The sequence below is a fragment of the Astatotilapia calliptera genome, chromosome 12 (assembly GCF_900246225.1).
Source record: "Astatotilapia calliptera chromosome 12, fAstCal1.2, whole genome shotgun sequence".
Lineage (NCBI taxonomy): Eukaryota > Metazoa > Chordata > Actinopteri > Cichliformes > Cichlidae > Astatotilapia > Astatotilapia calliptera.
The window spans coordinates 31,059,158-31,086,367 of record NC_039313.1 but is presented as its reverse complement, the minus strand read 5'-3'; the positions used below and the strand labels follow the sequence as shown (position 1 = coordinate 31,086,367).

At 40.4% G+C, this 27,210-nt stretch overlaps 1 protein-coding gene across 38 annotated transcripts in view; it reads left to right on the top strand.

Moving 5' to 3' along the window:
* camk2b1 (calcium/calmodulin-dependent protein kinase (CaM kinase) II beta 1) overlaps positions 1–27,210 on the top strand; it is a 73,928-nt gene that overhangs the window by 42,899 nt on the left and 3,819 nt on the right. For 3 of the 38 annotated variants that reach the window (XM_026186674.1, XM_026186675.1, XM_026186694.1), the window contains 7 exons: positions 1,840–1,935; positions 8,717–8,751; positions 14,761–14,829; positions 19,929–19,973; positions 22,080–22,128; positions 25,861–25,950; positions 26,595–26,738. In XM_026186674.1, coding sequence (XP_026042459.1) covers positions 1,840–1,935; positions 8,717–8,751; positions 14,761–14,829; positions 19,929–19,973; positions 22,080–22,128; positions 25,861–25,950; positions 26,595–26,738 — 528 coding nt within the window. Of the gene's footprint in view, positions 1–1,839; positions 1,936–8,713; positions 8,752–11,016; positions 11,050–14,760; positions 14,830–19,928; positions 19,974–22,079; positions 22,129–25,860; positions 25,951–26,594; positions 26,739–27,210 lie in introns of all 38 variants that reach the window. The other 35 variants (XM_026186682.1, XM_026186683.1, XM_026186695.1 and 32 more) reach the window with 29 other exon arrangements.

The window sequence follows — 27,210 nt, the reverse complement described above, 5'->3', positions numbered from 1 at the left end:
TAGCTGTTAACATGTAATGCAGGATGTTTTTATGAAAAGAGCTGTTTTTATGTGATATTTTTCCAATAATTTCACATTTTAAAACCACATTTAGTCTAATAACAACAGCTGCACATTGTTTCTTCGCTGCTCTCACGTCCCGATGTCCTGAGAATATTTTCACACTCTGTAAATATGAGGTACAACACCTAAGACCATTTCAACCTGACATTACATTAACATTTAATGACAGTTTTTCAGCTACAGGAAGTGAATCACCCACAGCAGAATCTTAAAGTACAGCAACAATAGTTGGAAAATGATTCAGTCATTCTGTGTGTGTCTTTTGCACCACGCTGAACTGGAACAACAAAATGTGGGGAAACACTGAATTGATCCGCAAGCTGTTGATGTCTGTGTACTTGTCTTTGTGTTTGTTTATATCTCTGTAATAATAACTTTATTGAAGTTTTACATGATCTTGAATCTGTGCTTTAATTCAAGCAACATGGTGTACTTTAGCACTCCCTCTTCCCCTCCCAAACTTTGGGAAATTAATTTTTCAAAATGAGAACTTTTTTTTTTTACCTACGATGTATTAAATGCAGTAGATGGTTAAATAGGAACTTACTAGGTTGATTTTTATTGGCACTGTTGTGGTCTATGAAACGGGAGCTCATCTACTGTACAATGACAAAATATTTTGTCATTTACTGTGTATGAACGTTCTAGTGCTTTAACGCATTCAGGGTAATCGCTTTGGAAGAATTATACCCACGGAGTCTTCATTCTTGTACAAATGTGTATTTTGCATATATAAATGTGTGTATACGTCTGTCTATAAGCATGCTGCTTTAGTAAACATGACTCACAGCAGCTGATTTAACACTGCAAGCATCGGCATGGGAAGCAGTCTGAATATCCACTAAACAATCAGTCAATTCTTAAATCCCCCCACACATACACACATTGACCCAGGTGTGTGGCCTGCCTGTGCGACCGCTCTCAGAGACCTTTTTTCCTACCATTTTTCCTCTTGTGAGAAAGCAGTACTCAAATATAAGAGTAGGTCAGCAGGTGAATGAGTCAGAGAGAAAATGAGACAGAGTTAAAAAAGTAAAAAGTGAGAGATAGGCTTTCAGAGAAAGATAGCTGTGGCACATTACATCAAGGCAGGATCCAACGTCAGTGCTTTATGCAATGGCTTGCTGTATTTTCAGCATATATTATGAATCATGTGTTACACAAATCAGTTTCAGTGTCTGTGCTGGTACAGAGGTGGTTCTATTTCTCATCACATTTCAATGTGTAACATACCAAATAAAGATGCTGTCAGGAAAAGATGATGTTTTTTAGTTTAGTTTTAAAAGCACAGACGCTACAAATCTAACACAAACTAACTGCGGCTTGATTCTGCATCATCATTGCCATCATCATCCTAACATTAACACTCTTCTCAGGTATTCTTTGAGACAAATGGCAAGATTTAAAGTGTCCCACATGGAAGTAAAGATTTGTGTCACTGCCTGATGTTTTTCTGTGGATTCTTCTGTCAAAGCAGCGACTCCGTTTATAAAAATGCTTTCAGTGGTCTGTGTATATAAATTAATCCTCCTTCTAAACTAATGAGCCCCCGTGTGTCTCCGCCCCTTTTGTTCCTCACCTGTTATTTCCTTCCCCCACCCTACCTGCCTACCTCCTGTTGTATCCGACTCCTCGTCAATCACCTTCTTACTAAATATCACTCCACCCTTTCTCCATCTTTACCCCTTGTTCCTCTTTCACCCTTTTCTCACATCCCTTTCCTCCTGGCTTTGTAACTCTTTCTTCACGTGTGACTGGGTATTTGACTCTTAACAGTGGGCAGCAGGCAGACCACCGCTCCAGCCTCTGTCACTGCAGCTGCAGCAGCTGTGGCTGCAGCCGCCGGCACCACAGCAGGGCTGGTGGAACAAGGTATCACGGTGGCTCACCCAGGGCATGCCACCCCTCCCACCCTGCCCCTTGTCTGCACCTGTCTTTGACTCTTTGAACTTCTTCTTCTTCTGTTTTCCCTTTACTCAATCTTCTCTGCTACCCCTCCCTCCTTTCCGAGCATGGGAGTTCAGAGCATGATGGCTGACAACATTGCTAACTACACCTCCCCTCATCTCAACAGCTGCAGTATTAGCTATGCTTCCAGCTAACTATTACCGTGTTTTACATACGACAAATGAAAGAAATTTAAGCTTTTTCCTTTTCACATCTATTATGTTAATAATTTTTAATGTAAAAGAGTTTTGCTTCTAAAACATGTCTTTAAAATACTCATTTAGTTTCTTTTTGATAACCTGTTATTGGACATTTATACAAATTAATGACTATTTAATAGATTTTTAATTACAGATACAATATTTGCATATTCTATTTTCAAAAGATTGCAGTACATTTAAAAAATCCTGTCACTTTAAAAATAAGCTGAAGAAGCTGTATAGCAATAATGATATATTTTTACACATAACAATATATTCTTATAAAAATGACTGGAATTTTACAAACTTTAGTAGCACTGACAACACCAAATGTTTCCATATGACACCAAACGTGACATTTTTAAAACCAATTTACAGTCAATGTGCACTATATGCTTTTTTTCCCCAATGTAAAAGAAAGATACCCAACTTTTAATTTAAGCTAAATTAATTAATAAAACAAGGATTTTTACTTACATACAATGTTAAGATTTTTAGTTATAAAAGTTTAATTGGCGAGCGCTTGAGATGCCCCATATCCTTTTCTAGAGGATCCTGAAACACATAACATAGGATCATATTAATACATATTTAAAAATATCATTAGAAATGCACTGACACAAGAACAACTAGCAGAGTAATATTAAAACAAACACATACGTTCTCTCCCACTATACAAACCCACACCTTCTGTGTCTGCTGGTAGTGAAAACGCGTAAGAAATAAAATAAATAGTCCAACATTATGACTAACTCTGTCTACTCCAAGTATGTTAAAAAGAATGAATATAAGGCCTATTTAATGTTTTAATGTAAGTTTCTTTTAATGTAACTGGGAAGTATTAATGGTGATCTGATCTATTGGTTTATACATATGTCTCTTCTTGATGTTAAAAACACCACTAACTTTAAATTTAATTTGGTAAGAAAGACTGAAAACATTTTTGTTTAATGAGAAAACCAGAAATTAATTTCCGCAAGATAACTAAATATTACAGCTTCCGTCTTTTTCAATCTATGTTTAGGCTTTTAAATTTGAAAAGGACATAAAGAGTGGAAGCCCAGCTACTGCTGTCATTTACTATGTCAGCACATCTCTCATCTCCTGTCTGGGATTTGATAGTTGCTTCAGAGCCCATCACTGCTCTGTCATTACCACACACCCCTGTTCATCGTATTATCTTCATCTCTGCACAGAGTCACCGAGCATGGCCCAAACGCACTGCTGTCCTGTCTCTCAGTTTCTCTTTTTTTTCTCCACTCTTTTCCTGCCATCTCAGTTGTGCCATCTCTGTCATCACTCAGTTTTACCCCATTTCCTTTTTCTGTATTCTGGCATTTTTACTTCTCTGGACATTGTTGATTCTTGAGTCATCCAATACTTTTCCACAACTTCACCAGTTTCACTCCCACTTTCCCTGTTTCCTCAAATGTCACATCTTACCTTTCCCCTCACTCCTCACTCTTCTTTCCCTTTCTCTTCTTTTCTCTGTCTGACAATGACACTGGAAAGTTCACCCCTGTAACTTTAAGGATGGAACTGCCTGAGAGCTGTCGGTGAATGCTGCATGGGGCACTGGACTGGTGCATGCGCTGCAACACAAGGGGACTCTGGTGCATGATGAACACTGTAAATGATGCAAGGCTGGGCTTGTTTTCATGAAGTCGAAGCCTTTTAAAGTTGTTGTTTTTTTTTTTAAGATAAGTCCCGTATTAGTACTTATTCAGTAATTGTGTTGTGAACTGAGCTGTAGGTTTTACAGTCCAGTTTCGTATGTAGCTGTATTGCTGTAACATGTAGTCATTGGTCGTTGGACCAATGTTTTAATTGTAAATGTTGGAGCCTTGTTGTTTTACTTTTCAGACTGAATGTAAGGCTTTGTTTTAGACAACCAGATCTAATTAAAGTCTGTTAACTTCAGCTTAATTTTTCAGTGGTGAAACTGAAAAGTGCTTTCCAAAAAAAATGCCTATTTGTAGTCCTGTAAACTAACCAATCACATTTGAGCAATATTTAGTTGCCTGTACATAACAGTCCACGTTGAGAGCAAGAAGTATTTTCCAGAATCCAAAAACAAGAAATCTTGAACCATCTACATCTGCCCTATCCAGGTATCCTGACTAAGAAAAACTCCAAAAACTTTACAAGGCTAAGTTCACGGGTTCCCAGATTGCAGTTGGCACATGCATTTCTGGATAGTTTAGACCAGATAGCAGTAATTGTTTGGCCTAACCTTGGCACATGCTTGCATGATGCTTTGGTCTACATGTGGCCTTGACTCAGGCATTAACTTGTGGCTCCTTTAACTCAGTCACAACTCAACCACATATTGGTTTGTTCTCAGGTGTACTGTGGTATTTTTTTCCCCCACATCAGACCACAGAAGACTCACCATAACCTATTTCAAGCCCACTATGTGGTGAATCAACACAGTGGTCATGTTTTAAGAAGTTATGCAAGGCAAGACAAAAAAAGACTTCATCGTCTGTCTAAACATATTAAGACAAGAAAATGATAAAACTCTGCAATGGCTGTATCAAGTGGTTCAGGTTGACCTAGCTGCCAAACAGCTGCACATCCAGCTGATGCACAACAACCTAAGCAACTCCTATGAGCTTTATATCTTCCCTCCTGACAAATGTAACTTAGCTTGTAGCTTCAGCAACCACTTCAAGAAAAATGTCTATCTTACTTCCTCTTTTATTTAAAAGATGTTAAGTCTGTTAAATTGAAATGTAAGCTTAAAAGCCTCCCTTCACAGACCACAGATCACCTAAATTTTTTACCGTATTGTTCCTTGATGCCATTGTGCATCGGGGAATGCTCATAAGCTTCTTATCACTGTACATTTGCTTAGTAGGGTGCCCGTTTATGAACAGCAAAGAACTTCATGTGACAATCTAGCATTGAGCTAAGGAGACAGAAACAGTGGCTGTGTCCTTGTTTCTATAATCTACTGGGACACCACCGTCCTCTCTGTGTCCCTCAGCCTCCACGAGACTCCGATCAAATATTTATAGTGGACTGCCTCTCCATATCAGCCTCACTTTGCCTCACTGGATTACTAGAGGCCTTGTTCTTTTACACGTATTCATACATTAAAAGTACAAGTAAAATCTACTCAAACTCACTCCAACATCCTGCAGGACAGCAGCGGACAGTCTTTTAATCTGTCCTGGACTGTGTTATATGAAGAAGATATTGAGGGGCTCTTCATTATAGGCATATCTCTCCATTAGCTTATTCCGTTATGTGGGACTTCATGTGAATCAATGCCCATCCCTGCTTTGTTCTTGCAGTGGTCCATCTTGCATGATTTTAATAGAAATTTATTAGTGATGCCTTTGATTTAATCTCTTCCTCCTCTCTCTTCTTGCTTCATGTGTAATTTGTGGCAAGGTAAGGAGCACCCCTTGCTTCTAAACCTTTGGGTTGAACTAAGCTAACGTTGGCTCTTTTCAGATTTCCACAGCTATGCCTGGAACTTAAAGACATTTTTGGAAGATCCAGTTTGACTGAAAAATGTCACTTTGGAAAGCACATTTGAATACCTTCATCACTTCCACTCATGTTCTCCTTACTCTTCCTCTCTGCTCTCATATCCTCTCATTCTCTGCTAAGCCATCAGAGAATACGAGAGAATGAACTTGACACTATTTCTGACCCCATTTCTTCTCCTCAGTAACAACCGGCCTTTGGAAGGAGACTGAGGAAGAACAGCACAACAATTAAACATGCACATTCATGCCTTCCTCACATCCCTCCAGATTACAAAGTGCTTATTTATCACTTCCTATTGCTCCCTTTTTGGCTGCTGAATATGCAAACCTCACTTCAAGCACAATATACTGAATCACTGAGGCAGAAAAGAAAAAATAAGATGTAGTGTGCACACCCTATCTTCCATGTATTTTTCTCTCTTGATCTTTATCTTAATGGCTATTTCAAATGTGCTCTTATAAGGATACAGTTTAAATTTGGCATGGCCTGCAGTGGTCTTTGAAGTAACCGCTCTCTGTTTGGACTTCTGCTCCCCCAAAGAAATCAGCACACAGTCCGAATTCTCATCGACTTGAAGCTTCTGATCACTCAGTGTAGCTGCTTTGGTACATGTTTTGAAATGGAAGTGGGGAAATCAAACAGGAGGTTGATGTTCAGAGAAAGAGGAATAAGGGAGAGAGGGAAGGAAAGAGGAAAAAGCAAAAAGAAAAGAAAAAACAACCAGACTGCCATAAATAGTGTTTTATGTAACATGGCTGGATACTGATGTGATTGCATCTGATTAGACTTGAAGCTGCACTCAGGCTCTTAGCAAAAAGTCACAGCAAGCATCTATGGAAGTAACACTGAGAGGAATCTGGCTTTTTAACTCCCAGGTGATCACAGCTAGATTATTTACTATAAGATAGGCACACTATGGCAGTGATAATGTAAACATCTTTGTACAAGGTAACCTGTATGAGATCTATGTATAGCACTGACATCTATACTAAAGCAAAACAATATTTTTGAGAATCTTTTTTTTTTTTTTCAAAAACAACCCAATTTAAGCATGTTTAAATATATTTTATTTGCCTTTTGAGAAGGTAGATTTGTGCCTTCTATATCATGCTCTAGCTATTGTCTTCAGGAGTAATTAAACTAAATGAGTTAAGTGTTCACTTTGGTAAATTAAGACACCGCAGACAGAAAATAATGTTCCTATTGTAAAATAATAATGATGATCAAAATAGGAACTCTAGAAGTCATAACTATGCTCTCCTGAAGTCATTTTTCTATCCTTGTGTTGGTGTTTACAGCTGTAAAATACCAACAACCAAGAAAGTGCATTTTGGTACCAACTTTAAAGCTGTTGAATTGCACTAATTTGCACGTCCAATCTCATCATCTGGTGTCGTGTTAGTGTTAATCCTCTGTCCACATCCCCACAGATGCAGCCACAGGCTCCACTGACCAGCAAGCCAGAGTCTGGCTCTTACTTTGGAGCCCTCTGGGTGAACATGTAGCTATCTAATGCAATCAGACCACCTTACTTTCTGGGCATTAGCAGTGCAGTCACAGTAAATGCCCTGCGGACTGTCTTCTGTTGACTACACGCACTTTCCACTGTTGTAAAGGATTATGGGTATTATGCTCATCAGTGGACTTTTTCTATAGTATCGTTCTTTCTTTCCTGCTTTCCTCCCTCACCCCCTCGTTCATTACCCCTCATTAGAGAGCAGACTGAACACTAATCCTCCTTTGGGCCTCTGTGGAGTTCTTTAAGGCAGGGCTTATTGTTGGGTTTATGGCTGCCGTGTGAGGCAGCCATCTTTACTTTGACTTCCTCATGGCTTCAGGGAGACTTTAGCCTGAGAATTCATGTGAAACAATGCAAATGGAGAGTATTTTTATTTCACTGACAACAGCGTCTTTGTGCCAACTATTCTTAAGACAAACTGATGTGAAAATTCCATATTCGGAAAATTTCTAGTCTGTCTGCTTGTAGCCTGTTTGAGTGGCTCGGGGACTACAGCGGGCTGGCTTATAATTGAAAGGTTGGTAGTTCAATTCCCTGGCTCCTCCGCTTCATATGCCGACTTCTCTTTGGGAGCAATACTGTTCCCAAGGAGACAGTGAGATTTGTGTGGCTGTTTAAAAGCATAGAACTACAGCTACAGCCGCCTGGTTCAACTCAGCTGTTCATCGAAGCGGTCACACCCCAACCCTGAAGCCTTAACAAATGAATGAGTAAAAACAAAACCCAAAAACCTCCCATCAAACAGTTGCTGTCAAGAGGGAAACTATACATAAAGCCCCAAACTGTTTTTTACCAGGCTGTAAGCACATTGTTGACTAATATAATGGTGGGCATTTAACATAAGAGTCAGTGGGGATTGACTGGTATTTAAAGCCAGCCTCAATGACCATCTTTAAGTACTGGTTTTTCTGCACTGGCTTAACTTTTCACCCTGCCACTTTGCAGTTTGACTACCTTGACATTAGTATTACACATCTTTGAGTTGTTGTACATTTGTAGTTCTATGTAAGCCTTATTAAGAAAGGTTGGTTTTAACTTTACTTTTCAGGCAGTCAAAGAATTCAGTTTTACAGGTAAATCCTGTTATGAAATTGGGGGGGGGGAAAGATCAAGGCAAGTTGTTTGACTAATAGATGAATCAATATACTCATACTGTATCCATCTGTAGACTCTAGTAAATTCAGGAGGTTGTAGTTGTTTAGCTTTGAGTCATTTTGTAAAAACACTTTTTTTTTTTTAAGTTCAGTGTGCAAAAGGTTCCCTTTCTCTTTCAGCCTCAGGCAACCTTTACTTATCATTACTCAAAATAGACTATTACTACTAAGGTCAGTAAAGAACATTATTTCAGTCAAATCCAGATTATCTCTGAAGGCTTCAATGTAGGTAAAGGTTGTAGCTCATACCAAGACTCGCTGAGAAACATGGAGTTGCTATTGCTCAGCTACACCTTTAACTGGTTGTTTTTCCCTGTTTGTCATTGCAGCAGCCAAGACTTTGCTCAACAAAAAGGCAGATGTCAAGGTAAGGGGCACGCTCTTACTTCTCTACCTATCTCCTTCCTTGACTTTTCCTCCTTCCTTACATTTTCTGGGCTAGAAACTCTGCTTCTTCTTCCTCTTCCCCATTTTTTTTCTGCTCGATTGTTCATTTCTTTCTTAATCTTGCTAGTCTCACTTTTGCCTACAATGTCTTTCTTGTCATGTATGTTCTGTCATTGGATGTTTGTCTAGTGTTACATGTAAAAGTTGTGTTTTTTGGCTTGAGGTGTTGTGTATCAGAATGAGAGCTGCTGGATTTTTAAGTTATTATCTAATTATTTTATTAAAGTGAGTGGCCCATTCTGAATACACATCTGTACACACATCTGGATGTGTGTCTACATGTATGCGAGTCTGTGTGTGCTATGCGTATCAGCCTTCATGCCACTTGCCAGTGCACAAGCCTCGAGTAGCGCATCCTCCTGAAAGGACCTCTTATTTTGATTTAGCATTATTTAGCTCAGTGCCACCTCTCCATCTCCATTATTAAATCTAACCATCTGTCAGCCCTTCACATTTTGTTTTTTCATCACTTCCTCTCTCTCATCCCTCCATTTCTGCCTTTTGCTCCTCTTTCAATGCTTCTTTTTCCTCCTCACCCCATCTGGTCTTTAACCCCACATTCCTGTTCATCCATTTAATGAAGATCTCTCACATCCCACGCTCTCACATGCACACGCTGCAGTAGCACATCCCACACACAGCTATCATGAATGTGTCTGTGTGCACCACGTACATGCAACGTGCTATTCATGCTTCTCAGCATTATACATTATATTAGGCAAAGGTTTGGGCACATGCACGTGGACATGGAGGTGTGTGTGTGTGTGTGTGTGTGTGTGTGTGTGTGTGTGTGTGTGTGTGTGTGTGTGTGTGTGTGTGTGTGTGTGTGTGTGTGTGTGTGTGTGTGTGTGAAAACATCCCATTTGTTTATCAGCTTGAAAAGAGACTGAACGTGCAAACGGGGCTGTGAGCATGCCTGCACACAAGTGTGCGTAAGCGTGGGTGTCCATGCGTGTTACACTCATGCGCAGCATCGAGTGTCCATGCGTGTGTGTATGTATGGATTTGGTGTGAGTGTGTGTGCGTGAATGTGTCCCCCGCCTCCCGTTCCTCCCTGCGCAGTCGGTTCAGCAGGGAATGTGACTCCGGTTCCAGGAATAGCTGCCAGTCTGGACCCTGGAAACTCAGACGACAGAAATAGACGCTTACTTCCACTGCGGCGCACTCATTGCCTAGCAACAGGCTCCCCACACACTCGCCCCAAACCATTTCTAAAGGCGTCTTCTTCATTTGCTGCCGTCCCTGCTTGCCTCCTTTTTCTCCCTCTTCTCTTGTTTCTTCTTATAATCTCCAAATGTCCTTTTGTTCCTTTTGAAACTCTGAGCTCCTCTCATGGTCTTCTCCTCTTCCTGCTTTTTCTCCCGCTGGCTCATTAATGCCTAATGACACCTGACGCTTTTCAGTTGTAGCACCTGTCCAGTGCAAGCAAGCGGTCTCTCTCTGGCACTGGTTGCCCACCACCTTTCACCTCCTTCGACGCCAGCTACTGCTCAGAGGAACCAACATATTCTGCATTTTAAACAGTGTTGTTATATGACACACTGTTTATCCTTATTAAGTTTACACTAGTTATTATATACACAATGTGCAGATTTCTTTAGATTAAAAGCTGCAAAACAGTTTTAGATGAATGTAAAATAACAACATTGAGAACATTTATTTTGGTCTCCGATAAATTATTGATGCATTAATGCAACATGTAACAACAAAATTCAAGCCAGTTGTGATTTTAAATTTAAGATGAAGTCTGGGAAAACACTTACATAATAAATCTTGCAGTTCCTTGTCATGCTATTTTCTTACCGTGCCATCTTCCCTTTCACTGTCCCCGAAGCAATAGGTTGAATTTTTGCCTTCTGACTCTTCCATGAGCTGACTCCTCTTCTAATTTTCTCTCTCTGATGGCCTTCACTTCAACCACTGCTCCTTTCACTTCTTTGAAGGAGCTGCTCCTCCTTTTGCCTTTTCTAAGCTGTATAGGAACTTCTCTTCACTTGCCATCAAAGTGTACAGCTTTTGGTTTATGCTGACAAGTTCTATTTTGCTCTTTGTTTTTTAATTTCATTTTTTTTGACAGTACACTCACTTGTTGTTTTTTTGGTTACTTTATTTTCCTCCCCATCCCTCCTTCTTCTACCATCTGCTCATCCATCAATAAATTCATCCATCAATTGCCTGAGGACAGAAACGCAAGTCCAGCTCTACTGTCCAGTATATGGTGAGCATGCTATTTATGCATTTTGCCATGTCACTTCTTTTTTTGTTCCATCCCTTATGGTCTCCTTTCTTCCTTCTGTGTAATAGATTTGAGACTCCCTTCCTTCACTAACTTATTATTCTGTGGCACAGTGGGTGCCGATTCATAAATCATTTTTATTCAACAGCAGTCAGATGTCATGTAGGCACTTCTTGTTAAAAATGCTCTGGTGTACACGAGGTAATGCATTTTACATGACGGCAACAGCAGCACCTTGTTAGGAACTACAGAGGCTGAGTAGCTTCTGAGCGGCAACAGCTGCCATGTCACATAAAGAAAATGACAGCGTATACAGAAAGTTATATTTCATTGACAGAAAAAACCAGGCACAAGTCACAGCAATGGTCTCACTCGCTTGATTGACAGGCCGGGATGATCGTTGCAAAGTACGGCGTCACGAGAATACTCTGAAAACGTAATGGAAGCAGGGTGTTTTAGTTCCATCAGAGTTACTCCAGGGATGTTGCTCCAGATCTGTCAGGCACACACTTTTAGAACGGAGCCAGTACTTGTAGTTTTGAGACAGAGCCCTTGAGTTTAACAAGGTGCATACTTCAAACAAGAGTAAAAGTATAATTATTTAATCCTCCACCTCTAAGAACGCTATAGTTTTCACCTACTACGCTGAATCTGTAACCTATGCTGACCATTCACAGAGCAGATGCTGCAGCAGCCGGGCAGCATATGAAATTCCATACAAAACATGTTGAATATTAAATATTGTTTAATAAGAGTTTCATCCAGTGTGTTACAAGCCCAGCAGCCCACCTGGCCTAAGGTGACTCCCCACGAGGCTCCGGAGTTAAGTTAGCTCAGGACTCTTATTAACCTACTGTTCCTGTTAGCTATACTTCCATCTATTCAAAAACAACTTAGGGAAAAAAACTATAATAGGATTACAAATGAATAAAGAACCAGGCAAATATCAGAACCTAATACTGTTCAGCTGATATTCATGCACTAATGTCCAGTAATTACTGATTACAGTAGGCTAGGTCATTGATTGCTGTGGCTCGGTTCTCTTTCGCTGTTACAGGCTGTAAACGGGAAATCAACTCCTCACTTGACTCGTTACCCACGGTGTTTGCAGAGGCCAACATGCATGTGCATCAGAATTGGCCATTGCAGCGGCTCAGCATACTTTACTGTAGATAAACATTAGTGTGCAATTTTTCCAGTGTACTACTCACAGTGTATCAATGTATTTACTGCCACATTAACCTGTGAACATTGCTATATGAGGCTTGAGCAGAATATACAGTATGTGGTTCACATATGCCACTGAGTTCTCCTCTGCAAATGTAAAAATAGACCAGTCTTTTACTTTTAAGCAAGGCGCGCATGTTCCTTTTACACAGAAATGGGTCAAAAAGTGTTCCAGTTTTTAAATTAAGCTTCTGGTATACTGGAAATGACTCCAGCATGTGCACTTATTTTGTCAGTACCAGCTTGACTTTAGACAGTCTTAGGTAGCGTTTAGATGTTTACTTATTTGTTTTAAACAAACTTGGGAGAAAAAAAGCAGGTTTATAGCACAGTACTGCATCCAAACGCTGAAGACACGATCACAAAACAACAGCCTGGCTTTGCCTGACTAAACACAACATGCAGTACATGCAGTACAAAAGTCTGATCTAGGGCACATACACTCTGTGAATGGTCCATGTACCCTACATGTTCAGTGTCATACTTGGAGGATTTAAAATGAAACAGGAATTTGCATAAGAATATTAAACCACACAGAATTACTAGTTTCAGTTCACTTATTTCTGACCCCTAACTTCTTGCCCTGCCGTTACGCAGAAGGAACCTTTTTTTCCCTCTCTGATCTTCTGATCTGGCTCATCCTTTACCACACTTGTCATCTCTTCTGCACCTTTCCCTCCTTTGTTCTTCCTGTACCCATCCTGGAAACCTCGTGTGGATACTTTAACCCCCTTTTAACCCTCATCTATGGTTATAATTGTCTGTGATCACTCCTGATGTCCGGTGTTCTGTTTCATAATTTAGAAATTATCTAATGGACATTTTGCTTTCAAGATGACAATGATTGGCAGTCGTCTCCACAACTGGCGAGCCGTAGCACTGCTGTCATCATTCCTTCTTTTTTTTTTCTTTTTTTTCTTTCAATGCCTCCCTGAAGTGTTAGCAGTTTTCTCTCCACAAACACACATGACGTAAATGCTAAGGCCCCGAGTTGATACTGCAAACACGCTCTGACTAAGACGGCTCACGATGGTATCGTTGCTTTGAGGAATGCATTTCATCGTCACAAAGGCAGCGGAGTGACAGCCACTTTGTTTGGTGTAATTTGTGTGTGAGTGTGGAGATTTGTTTGGGAGTGGCTGTGTGTGGGTTACTGTATGGGTGCTTAAAATTTCTATATGTCAGCTTATTGTCAGCTAACACCAGCTTTTACTTGCTGTTTAGTGCGTGCTTGCATTATGTGGTGTTTTCGCACCATATGTGTGCTGGCATCCTCTCCTCTTCTCTCTCCTCTCCTCTCCTCTCCTCTCGTCTCCTCTGAGTAAGCCCAGTGGCTTAAAAAATTCATATTATGGTAAACATACACACCCACAACCACACACACATCAGTCTTCATCTTTCCATCTTGAAAGTCAGTGTTAAAGAGTCACCATTACAGTCACTCTGATTCAGCACTGCTGCAGCACCAAGATTACCAAACATTTTGTTTTATTGAATCTTCTGGGCTTGTTTAAAAATGTGCACTTTTAAATTCTCATATATTGTGCTTATCTAATTAATGTTAGGTGGAATCATTCACTAGCTTGGCAGCACACCAACATCATGCCATATCTTAGCCAAGTCTTAATAGGGGATTAGGTAATCCTCCTGATTACTTAAGACCTCTTGAAATTTCACTTACAAGCAAGATTGCTTGCATTTTACTGTATCAACTCACATAATTACCATTGACGTAATTGTAGCTTATTCACTGTCACACCCAGGGCTTGATCCTTTGTAGGGTTTAAACTGGATATTTCCCCCCCAGCAGGATTACAAATGTAATGTAGATTCAATGCAAAAATAATTTAGATCAATCTACGCTCCAAAGAGCCGGCCGCTCTTTGATGTTTGATCTTCAAAAGAGCATTTCATCCAGGCTTCTAAAGGTGATTCACTACGGCCAAACGGCACGTCTTGATGTGGAATCCCAAGCAGGGGAAGTCACTTGTGACATCACGATGATGTCAGAGTACCCCTCAGCCCGTGGTGTCACCTGAGAATTACAGATCAGTCTTGAGAGTGAACGTTTTAGGATAATCCCTTCACAGTTGCTGCGTCTGCCTGCCACCTTCAGGCCTCACTGGGATGCACACCTACATATATCCTACTACTTTGCTCTGATCCGCACGGTACAAATTAAATAAATGTAACACAGAACAGCAGATAAATTCTGAACGATGAATATCAAAATGTTGCATTGAGTTTTTACTGAATGAAAAGACAAATCCTAACTCTTTACCTTACATGAGAGCCACTAAGGTGAGACCCTCAAAGTTGATTCTGTCAAAGAGACATATATGTGCTAATTCCAAAAACACACGAGCACAAGCATGGACACACACTCACAAGCCCACCTCTTGCTGTTGTTAACACTCTTGTTGTGTCTCCTCCTTTTCCTTACCTTTCCTTTCCTTTCCTGCACAGCCCCAGACAAACAGCACCAAAAACAGCATAGTCACCAGCCCCAAAGGAAACATCCCTTCACCCGCTCTGGTATTTATCTCCTAACCCGCCCTTCACCTGTGTGTTTGTGTGTGCCCGACTTCCCGCCGCCCTTATGTCTTTTAAGACCCTTACCTTCACCCTATCCCACACCTTTTCCTTCACCTTTGTGTGTTTTTCTTTTCTGTCCATTCTTGTTGGTTTTGTTTGGTCTTTATCGAGCCACTGAGATGGCCAAAGCAGTCGGGTAGGTCGTAAACCAGCAGTCGTGTCAGGAAGCATTTTCCCACGGCAGTTGGGAATGCTTTGTGACTTGGACTCGGGTTGATAGTCTACCGCCATGTTGTTTTCTCTGTCAGTGTAAGTTTGCCAAAGACAAATAGACAACCAGTGCCTGCAGGGACTGTCACTGCGATTTACCCCCTTCCTCCTGTATTGAAGCTGTCCCCCACCGTGTCAGTCCAAAGGTCTGCAGATTGTCCTTCCAGCGAAAAAAATTCCACCCGTGGATTTTAGAGAATTCCTCTGTAAAATTGGCTGATGTTTTGGAATAAAAACCTGTAAGCTAAAAAGGCCCACAGTATTCAGTCTTGTTTGTCAGCTTGTTAGAAAAAACATGTTTGAACTAAATCCAGCTACTCTCTTGCCTATGGATTTGTCTTTTATGTCAAAAAATGATGTTAAGTCCATTGTCAAATAGTTGGGAAAATTCAGCGATATTGCGAGTGAGGTTTTCTTATGGAACAGAAATGGGGAGTTCTAGTTTCCCTTTGGGAATCTTTATTGTTCTGATTACTATATATACACAGGGCAGCAGTTTGGCTTTATGTTCTAGAGGGCACTCTAGTAATCTCACCAAAGTAGATACAGTAGGATGCAAAGGTTTGGGCAACCTTGTTAATAGACATTATTTTCCTGTATAAATTGTTGGTTGTTACAATAAAAAATGTCAGTTAAATATATCATATAGGAGACACACACAGTGACATTTGAGAAGTGAAATGAAGTTTATTGGATTTATAGAAAGTGTGCAATAATTGTTTAAACAAAATCAGGCAGGTGCATAAATTTGGGCACCACAAAAAAAGAAATGAAATCGATATTTAGTAGATCCGCCATTGGCAGAAATTACAGCCTCTAAACGCTTCCTGTAGCTTCCAATGAGAGTCTGAATTGTGGTTCAAGGTATTTTGGACCATTCCTCTTTACAAAACATCTCTAGTTCATTCAGGTTTGATGGCTTCCGAGCATGGACAGCTCTCTTTAACTCACACCACAGATTTTCAATAATATTCAGGTCTGTGGACTAAGATGGCCATTCCAGAACGTTGTACTTGTTCCTCTGCATGAATGCCTTGGTGGATTTTGAGCTGTTTTTCGGGTCGTTGTCTTGTTGAAAGATCCAGCCCCGGCGCAGCTTCAGCTTTGTCACTGATTCCTGGACATTGGTCTCCAGAATCTGCTGATACTGAGTGGAATCCATGTGTCCCTCAACTTTGACAAGATTCCCAGTCCCTGCACTGGCCACACAGCCCCACAGCATGATGGAGCCACCACCATATTTCACTGTAGATGTTTTTCTTGGAATGCTGTGTTCTTTTTCCTTTATGCATAACACCCTTGTTATGCCCAAATAACTCTATTTTAGTTTCATCAGTCCACAGCACCTTATTCCAGAATGAAGAGTTGTTTTGAGACCCCCCCCCCCCCCCCCCCCCCCCCCCCCCCCATGTTGCTACTCTTCAGAGAAAATTAAAAGAGGAGGGAAACTTACAATTGTCCCCTTTAAATACTCTTTCTCATTATTGGATTCACCTGTGTATGTAGGTCAGGGGTCACTGAGCTTACCAAGCCAATTTTAGGTCCAATAATTAGTTCTAAAGGTTTTAGAATCAATAAAATGACAACAGTGCCAAAATTTTGTTTAAACAATTATTGCACACTTTCTGTAAATCCAATAAACTTCATTTCACTTCTCAAATATCACTGTGTGTTTCTCCTATACGATATATTTAACTGACATTTTTTATTGTAACAACCAACGATTTATACAGGAAAATAATGTCTATTAACAAGGTTGCCCAAACTTTTGCATCCCACTGTATATAACACAGCAGTAAGTGAGCCAGTTCCATTTAGCATCATGTGTAGCTATATGAGCTTTTTTTTTTTTTTTTCCACAACAGAACGTTTTTCTTTTTGCCAATGTGTGTGTTTCTGTTTGACTACATGTGATGCTAACTTTAGCACTCTGCTTGGCACATGTACAATGACTCACATTCAGGGTTTGAATGGAAGTTCACATTTACGTGTTTCAAAGTCTTTGTGGTAGTGTGGGTTCAAGCATGGAGGACAGGTGTTTATTGCTGATCCTTGAAGGGAATAGAAAGTAGGAGGGCGGCTGCAATAATCGCACTGTTACCAGGGACTTCATCTAGTTTGTGTTCAGCCATTTGGTGCATTGTCTCCTTAATTACAGCAGGGGACTGACATTCTTCCCACCTGGAAGCAGTAGGCAGGTGGTAGTAAATCCACATGAATATATGTTTATATATATGAATACATTAGTGCTTTGTTTAAATGAATTCCATCTAGAGTGAAAAAGGGGAAATCATTTAATTAGCTGCACAGCAAAAGCATCCCTAGTAAAGCATCAGTGTTAATGTGGGGTCAACAGGGACGTGTCACCATCGAACCCTTCCCCCATCTGATGATGCCATCAGCACGTGTTCCCCCCCCCCTAATCTGCAAACCCCAGGTACTTTGTTCTCACTCATCGTCTTGTCCCACGTTGCCACCGGTGTCTGTTGCCCTAGGAGATGGTTGCCTTGACAACACCACTATCATCACCAGGGAGACAGCTGATGATTGGTCATCACAGAGGTGTCACTTCCTGGCGGGGGGGCTACACAGGATATTCTACATCGAGTGACAGCTCCTAGTAGAGGGAGAAAATATCTCTGTCTCCAGTCTGAGTCATCAGCAATCAGTGGCTACTGTGTGAACTTGAGAGGAGGCAAGCCTTTGAGGGTTTCAAGACAAAGGTCAAGTACTGGTGTAAATGTGGTAAAACTATAACTGTTATAGCAAAAAGTGGCAAAGAAAGAGTACAGCTTTGTACCTCATGTGGTGATTTGCAAGCTGCAGTACAAGTGCTAAAGGAGATACTTCTGCAGTATCGAGGTGGTACGTGGACAGAATTGCACAGTGAATATGAAAAACAAAACAAAATTGCAGTGTAATTTAGGGTTTTTTGTTTTTTGGTGGATTTGAACAGCTTTTATCAGAAGATAGCATTGATAAACAGCAGAAAGTGAGACTCTAGATAAAAGCACTTTCATGGATTCAAATAAAGTAATTGCGAATTTTATTAATTACCAGATGAAATAATAGAAAATAGTCCAGATAAATTACTGAAATTGCAAATTAGAAAATGGAAAAATATATAGTAATGAATGATTGTTTATAAGGAAACTGTATGGCAAGCAGTTAAACTTAATTCTATATAGAGTATGTAGAAATATACTGAACTAGTTTGCTGAAATGATTGATAAAAAGTTGCAATTCATTAGCTAGACGTAACTACAAGCAAAATGGTTAAAATAGCCAAAAGTATAAATTAATAAGTAAAATTGCTAGATTAAAAGTATACATTGAAATTGTTAGCTAAAATAAGCGATTGGAAGTGGTCCCTGCACATAATGAGTAGTGTTTAAATGGAGACTATGCCTATACCTAAATGGTCATCATTCAGAAATGGTAAGCTAAATGCTTTGAGTAACTGGTGAGGTGAGAGTGGTTTGGGTCTGCCTGACAGGGTTTGGGGGTATGTCAGATAAAAGATAAAACTTGGGAACCACTACCTTGCTGTACTTTAAGAGACAGCTTAGTTTCAGCATGAAGTTTAGTGTTGGTAGCAGCAAAATTAGCATGACAAATTGTTATATGGCTAATCCTGTTGAGTGATTGAGCCATTTCTTTGCACATAGTCCTGAACAACAATAGCTGTTTCTGATTAAATTCCATTTCAAAAAGGACCCTGAAATGATGCCAGCGTCTGCCCGGCAGTGATCGCCGTTTCTGTTGAGACGAGTGTGAAAGAACAGAATGACCCGTTTTTCATCTTGTGGGGCATCTGAGTCTTTCTGCTGGGTATGCCAATGTTTTGCAAGATGTTGAGGCCATTTTCTTTTAATCTGTCACATTATATTTTATGCATATTGTATGAGCTGGCTGATTTTTTTTGTCATTATTCCTTTGTCCCTTTCGATTTGCTATTTCTGTGTTTTGGCATGCATTTCCATCTTTTCAGGCATAGAAAGCAGTTTGAAATTATGCATGCACAGCAAGGTGGTGCAGAAATAAGGAGTACCCATGTAAACAAAAGCCTAGATAAGTTAAAGTTCAAAAAGATGTCACAGCTTTGAGTGCAACTTCATGCCATCTCTTCCCTTAGGCTGTGTACTTACTCCGTGTATGTGTGTATTTGCACTTGTATTACTTATGTTGTGGGGACATATGTAGAGCTGTTTATATTACGGGGACTCGCCTCCGTTTTGAGATTTTAAAAAACAGGTCATTAGATTTTAGTGTAAGGATGTAGGATAAAATGATGGTCGCAGTAGTTGGGGCGCAGTGTGGGTCAAGTCTTCAGGAAAAGAAGAACAGTCAGTGTAATGTCCTCTGAAGTGATGCAAAAAAACACTGTGTGTGTGAAATTGCGTGAGCACTGATGTGCCCATTGCAGATTAATGTGTGTGTGTGTGTGTGTGTGTGTGTGTGTGTGTGTGTGTGTGTGTGTGTGTGTGTGTGTGTGTGTGTGTGTGTGCGCGTGTGCGTGTGCGTGTGTGTGTGTGTGTGTGTGTGTACAGGCAACAGAACTGACTCCAAATTACAGTCTTCAGTTCATCCACCCACTCTATGACTTTGGAGGATTCTCCCCCTCTTTTCTGCCATCCTTAACAAGCACTTTCTCTTCATACAACATTCATGTCACTCTTTCTGGTACACTTGGTTCATTTATATTTACGTTTATGTCAAATTCTGCTCTCTTCCTTTCCCTCCCTCTCTTTCTCTTCCACTTTTTCTTTACTTGCTCTCTTTTATTTCATCTTCCTTCATCTCCCCTCCTCATTTTCCTCTTCCTCCAGGAACCTCAGACAACTGTCATCCATAATCCGGTGGACAGGACAAAGGTATACGTCATTCCCCAGTCCAGACCTCTTCTTTCTCCTGCTCTGTCATTCTCCTCCTCTTCCTTACCTTCTCCTCTCCTTTGATATTTTTTTTCATGCTGCATCTGTGCGAGTGCAACATGGCTTTGTGCACTTGTCTATGTGTGTAACTAAATATTAATCTCAGATAAAAGTCTGTCTGAAGGGAACAGGTGCTAGGTAGCGAATGTTGTTTACCCCAACAACCAAACTTGTGTTAGTCTGCCACCAAGGGGGACCTCAACACACACATGTATTAGGATTAAGGGAATTCTAACTATACTTAATGTCTATTCAAGTGAGAATAGTGGCAGTCCTTATAAGCTTAGATGTCATGTTTGAGCTCAGATGTTATATTTTAGCCAATGAATGGAACCTGAGACTGGTGTCTCTGGATCTTTAAGACTGTTATATTCAGCATTCAGCATTGTAATTTATTTATATATATGATATAGGTAAAACTTTTTATTTGCATTATACTGACTGATGGTGTCTCGTTGTACCCTCTCTTACTGTCATATAATCTCTTAAAAGTTGCTGGTGTAACCAGTGTGAATGTGTATGTGTTTATAGCTTGTGCATGAACATGCATGCCTTTGCAGTAAGATCACTTCCTCATAGGCATGACTGAGGTGTTTTTCCCGAGTTGTTATACCCAAAGTGAGAAGTAGCAGAACTTTGTTTGAAAGAGATATTCATGTTTTTTAATAAAGCGCAGTGATCTTTTGATTGTGGGTCAGTTATATGTGTGAAATACAGTACATGACTTTGAATTCTCACTCTCCAAGCTCAAACAGAGGCTATGCAGGAAGGCGATGAAAGTATGTGGAAGATTAGTCTTCAGTGCAGTTTATGTTTTCACACCCGCCTGGTTTAAAGAAGCACACTTGACCTCTTTAGCACTTACTCACTCAGCTCTGTCCATCTGGTAAGTTAAGTTTGATAGATTCTGGACTTTGTGAGGCAACAATAAAGAGGAGTCGAGATCAAGTAAATGCGAGGCTTCAATATGTGACCCGAGAAATGAATGTCGCATAAAAGAACAAAGAAAATAAATTCACCATATTTACACAATGAATAGTTTTCAAAGGAGGGTCAAACAAAATGAATAAGATGCAGAATGTTACAGGAAACATCTCAATGATTCAAACCAAAGAAAACAAACTGTAGACGTAATCACACTTTTACTTATATTTCAAATAGTTGACAATCCTTTCCACACTTCTTTCCTTCGCATTCACATGAAAACAGTTTTTCTTTTCGCTCTTCCTCTCCGGTCAGGCCACCAGCTGCTCTTTAAAAGGCTATGTATGAAACCACTTTGGTGCTTTGTGCTCGTGAGGCTGTTAGCACACGTGCATGCTTCTAATGAGGTCACAGAGTCTCTCAACTCTTCATGCAGGGGAATTTAGGCCCATTTAATCTTCTAATTGGAAATGAGAAACTCCTCCTCTGGCAAAAGCCTAAGAAGAGGGAGACAGCCAGCCAGGCAGGCAAGCAGGCAGACGGGTAGATGATTAGATTTGAGGGATGCAGCCCCTGATTAAGATGACAACATATCGCCCTGTGAGAATCTGTTCTGTCTACTAGCGTTATTGAAATGGAAAGCAGTTTCTGTCAGTTTTAGCATGATATAAGTGCTCCCACTGAAGCAAAGGCATCATTTGTCCACTTGGTGCAGTACACAGATAGGACGAAGCTGCATGAGTAGAAGAAAAGAGGTTTGAGTGTAAAAAGGTTAAATATAGACTGACACTTTTAAGTTTTTGAATTGTTAATGCAAAAATAAGTAAACAAATAATAGTTACAAAGGCTGGATGATAGTAACTAACGTATTTGCAGTTTGATTTTGTGTTTTGCTTATGAACTAAATCCACAGTAAGTAACTGGTCTTGGTGTATTTTACGCTGTTTTGGGTTTGTAAAGACATGACATGGCAACATAGGGTGCCCCCTGCTGGCCAGTCTTGTGTCTGTGTACATCAAGTCTCATTGCCCTTCTTGTGACGTCCCTCTTCATGTGCATTCAGCGCGAATGTGTGCCCTGTCATGGCCGAACCTTAGCTAACTGTTTATCTCTGATCTCCAGGAATCGTCGGACAGCAGCAACACCACTGTGGAGGACGAAGATGTGAAAGGTAAGACTGCAAATAAAAGGAGAAGCTGTTTGCTCCGAATGAAAAGTCACAACACTCCAGGGGTCTTGACCAGTTTTGGATCATCACTTGACATTTCCAGGCTTTTGTTTGTCACTGCAGTCAGTCAGTGAACAACTTGTGTGACAGCTGAACTTAATGTGCATCTAGTAATCAAAAATTTCAGGAGCCAGAAAAGTAAGTTTTTAAACAACAGAAACACTAAAACTGTTCATTACAAGTCGATGACAACCGTGTGACAGCGCACTTTAATGGAATATGTTGGAGATTTGGCTGATTGCCTTTCAGTTGTTAAGTTCTCAGCTTTATAATGGTGGATTTTGACAGGCTCTGTTATTGCTCTTTAGTTGCTGGGAAAATGGATTCTCCTTGCGGTGAAAGCTGCTCTTTGTTACTGACATAATTGTACCTGAATGAATGCCTCTTTATGAAATTGCTACAATTTTTAAAAGCTTAAAAATTACAGTCAAATGTACTGAGGGTCTAGGGAGGCTCTTAATACTTACATGCTCTGCTTTGCATGAGCTTCTCTTGTTTATTAGACTGTGTTATCACGAGCCTTGGGGCAGAAATTTTTTTTTTTTGATGCCAACTGCTGACAAACTCTCATGCGACCGGCTTTGTCTTCATAGTGGCTTCGAGTGGAATGAAGAGCGTAATGACTGGATTTATTTAAAATTCTGTTGCTTTGCAGAAGGCTGAGCAGCACATGCTATATGTACTAAAAGGGTTATTGTTTAAAAAGAGTCCTAGATGCACATCATGTGTGGTGCACATGCAGTAGATGAGCTCTAATTTAGTCATCTGGCTCACGTCTAACCTCTTACTGATTCCTCACGGAGCTCTATAACGAAGACATGTATGGTTATGATTTTGTGTGTTTGAGATGTGAGACGAGGGCTGTGAAATGTAAGAGGCCTTGTAATGCTGTTGTGGTTTGGCTCAAAAGTGTTTGGCTGAAATCTTAATACTGAGGAGCACACACCCCTTAAATACCAACATGCCTGTGTGGGGTGTCAGCTTTTGGAGCTGTGTAGTTGTGGCTGTGTGTGCGTGTGTCACTTGGCTAGTGTTGCGAGAGAGGAAAAAAACACTCTTTCAAAGGCGTATCACACATATCAGCAAATAACTCCACAAAGTGTTTTTGTGTCTAGCCTTTTGTGTCCACTCGGTGTGTGTTTTTCTCTTGTGTTACTGTGAAAGCATAATTTCAGCTTATCTATACCAACACACTCAAACACCCCTGTTCTCCACATCTCAGCTGAGTACAATGCATCTAAATCGGGTCATGAATGTCTCATTTTGGTGCCAAGCATACAGAACAGGATGTGCGCTTCCATCTCCTCCTCCTCATCGTCCTCCTCCTCCTCCCTACAGAGGTTTTGCTGCTATGTCACAAATTCCCTAGCAACCACAGAAGAGCCATCATGTAGGTCTCGTAGAAAAAAAATGTTGGAAACAGTACTCCAAATGCTTTTATTATAGTTGCTTATTACCTCTGCCAAGGAAGCGATGTGATCAGGGCGTTTGCCAGCACAAAACTTGCTCCAACTTGCTGGATTTGAATTAAAATTTTAGCACCAAGTTGGGAGTGATTAGTGTTTCGAGTTAATGCATCCTAAAAGTTTTTCAAAAGAAGATTTAACCTTTTCTTCATATATTCAAAAAGACCTATTAAGTTGAAATAAGAAAAGTTGGGAGACATTATCTCGATGTTCTAGAGGAAATATCAAAAATTGATCCTGATCCAGATATCCTCCTGGAGTCAGGAGATCGGTTCATACAGAGGTGTGCAGTTTAGGATTCATGTTACTTTGATGGCTCTGAAGTCAATTAATGTGTTGTACTAAATGATACATGAAACAAATTTATTATTGAGACCATAAAATCAGTAGAAATGTGTTTATTGAAGTCATAAATCAAGCGAGAAGTAATTTTATCGTACATTTCTCCAGTCACTCTTTTTATAAACAGAGGTGTAGCACCCTGCTGGCTGTCAAGAAGGGTGCAGGTTTAGTCTTTTTAATCTATCAGTTTTTTTAAAAAAAAAATTGATGCAGTTCCAGTCAATTTGGTCTTTTGGCGCTTTGATTAATTTGTCTGAAATCTTTCAGTGAACTGATTGGAAGTGTTTCTGTACTGCACCTTAGTCAAATTGTCATCCAATGTCAAATGATGTGCCTAAACGTTAGCATTAAAACAAACGTTATGAAGGTAGGGCATCTTGACAGAACATTGTATCGCCTGGAAAAACTTTATGCACAAAGGAAGTACTGTATACTACTGTACTTTTCCTGCATCATCCCCCTACTCTAAATTGGAGCGCCACCACCCCACCCCTCTGGCAGAAGTGGAGGGGGCTAGGACACCTTTGGATGGAAGTCTGGGCTAAAGGGAGAGGTGTCTAAACTTAGCACCAGTGGCAGGAAACCGAGACGGAGCTCCCGGAGAGGTGTTAAAGACAAACCGCTCGGCTAGCGCCACCCTTGGATAGCAATAGTTTGAGGGCTCTTAGGGAGCTAACACTCAGATTGCTCAGAGAAAACTACAAGAACCAGGTGAGTGTGGCGTGTTTGGTTGGAGTAGTTTGTCTCTCGCTTGGCTTTATAGGATCTTCTTGTGAGGTCAGTGCTCGACAGCTGGCTTGTAACCCAACACCTGCACTGGCCTTCAGAGCATCTGAGTACATATCTGTTTTGTTAGCCTCAATAAGTCTGTAGAAGCGAATATGTTGCATGCAGCTTTCTGAGGGCTGATTGCTGTTTTCAGTCATTAATTTACATGTTTTTGTGTTAGAATTTGAAGGGTTATTGGGTGTTAATTTAATAATCCCAGTATTCTTCTTATTTGACATCTGTTGAATTAACTGTCCATCGCTGGAATATTTATGCTCTGCACTTCCGAGATATCGCTTGTCAGTCACCTACTGTTGGTTGCACACTGACAGATTTTTCTTGGTTTCCCCTCATTATACTTGGTTTCTGTACTTAGCACAACTAATTTTAGTGATAACAGAAAAATGTCAAAATTACTGTTGCAGAAGGTGTGGATTGTTTAATAGTTGGTCTGTGAATTTCATGTAATTGTGTTTGAGTGGGTGTACTTCCAGTGGCAGCAAATTCCTTGTTTCCCTGCAGGGGCCTTTTCTTTCCCTCTATTTGTCAATGAGTTGTTCGCGTGCCAGCTGATTAAACAGACAAGCGATAATGAGTAACATCCAACTCTCTCTCATTATCATCATGGCCATCACTGTTGTCATCATTCGTCCTCTGCTTACTGGCAAGACTCCCATTGAAGTCTCAGTAAAACCTCTCATGCAGCGGCAGCCGCAGTTGTAAATCCTGCCAAAATGGAGTCATTAACTGAGATAACGAGAAAAAAGCTTTTTTTCCCTCTTTTTTTTTTTTTTTCCCTCTTGCTCAATCTATTGACAGACTGCTGTGCCAAATAGTAGCAGTAATTTTTCTGAAAAAGTAAAGACAGACTGCGCTCATCACATTCATCTGCCCCCTTCATGCCATCTCATATGTAGTTCCAACCGTTCCTCACTGGGACATTTCTGTTTTTGTGTGCAAAGTATGAATATGGCTCTCATCTCTCTTGTGATTGGTGTCACTATATATATATATATATATATATATGTATGTATATATATATATATATGTGTGTGTGTGTGTGTGTGTGTGTGTGTGTGTGTGTGTGTGTGTGTGTTAGGGAAGAGCTTAGACAACAGCTCGCTTAAGGCGCAGTCCAGCACAAGCTCCCAACCCGATAGCTCTCACAGCTCCTCAGCTGCTGTGCACTGTAAGTCAGCATGGCCGCCAAATGCCTATAACGCATTCAAAAAGTTGACTAAATCACTTTCTGCGTGTTTTGCTTGTATTAAAAACAGTCCTCGCTTATATTAAAAGCATGCATCTGCTGCTGTGTAGAGCCACTAAATCCCTGCAACGCCTTGACTTAGAAAGCCTTGTCTCTATTTCTGCATCAGTCTGAAATTAACAACTTAAATACAGAAAAGGGAAAAGTTCTATAAACCACCAGAGTGCTCTGTAGCATATCGCTCCTCTACCGTCCCTTCCTCCCACCTTGTGCCACCTACACCACATAGGATTAGGACAACTCTTTGTCTCCCTCAATTGGATGTTCATGGAATAACAACACAGTGCGACTGCTTTCCAGTTCTTGGCATGAACCCTGTCTTATGTTTCTTTCACTGTCTTTGTTTGAGTTTAACTTTGTCTTGAAGAGCTCTGATAATGTAGTCAGCACCGTAGCGCTACATCAAATGATGTGTCATTTGATATATTCATGTAAATAAATATAGATCTTTTTTTTTTCACATTAGTCTGAGAGGACTGCTTGTCTTAGTGCTCTCCTAGACAAACTTTCATTCGTGCGGTTACATTTAAGTGTCATTCCTCATGTTCCTCCGTTCCTAAATTCAGCTGCCGCAAAGTTCGCTGACCTGCTGGGCTCAGTGCGTAGGGGATCAGGGCCCGTAGCTGACGGAGAAGGGAGAGCCAACACTCCACCTCCCTCTGCCCTCTCTGCCCCCTCCCCTCCACACACCCCGGTAGTCCCCATGCAGAGTAAGTAGAAAAGAGCGACAACAGACAGAGAAAACTAAATGAGAAATATATGTATAAGTTAGCATCTTCCTCTTGCTCTCATTTATTGCCAAGATGATGCATGAAAAGATGCACTGATACTGATCTGATTTTCATGTGCTATTTTGGGAAAGATGAGGAGGAATTAAAAATGCTGTTTTTTCACAGCTGTTTTCTGGATATTTCTGTAGTCCCTTTAACAGTTTTAAAAATAACCTTTATAGTTGCAGGAGAGATATAAATAAAGCTTATCCGTCTAAAGCGACCTCAAAATGCAGTCTCAAAATATATGTAGTGCAAATAGGGTTTTTTAATTTAAAAATGTCAATATTTATTGCATAATCATCACATAGTATTACTTTTGTATCCTGACATGTTTTTAGTTCAGTGTTACATTGTTTTAAATTTGAGCTTTCTTACATTTCACACATTTAATTAATTATTTAAATAAATG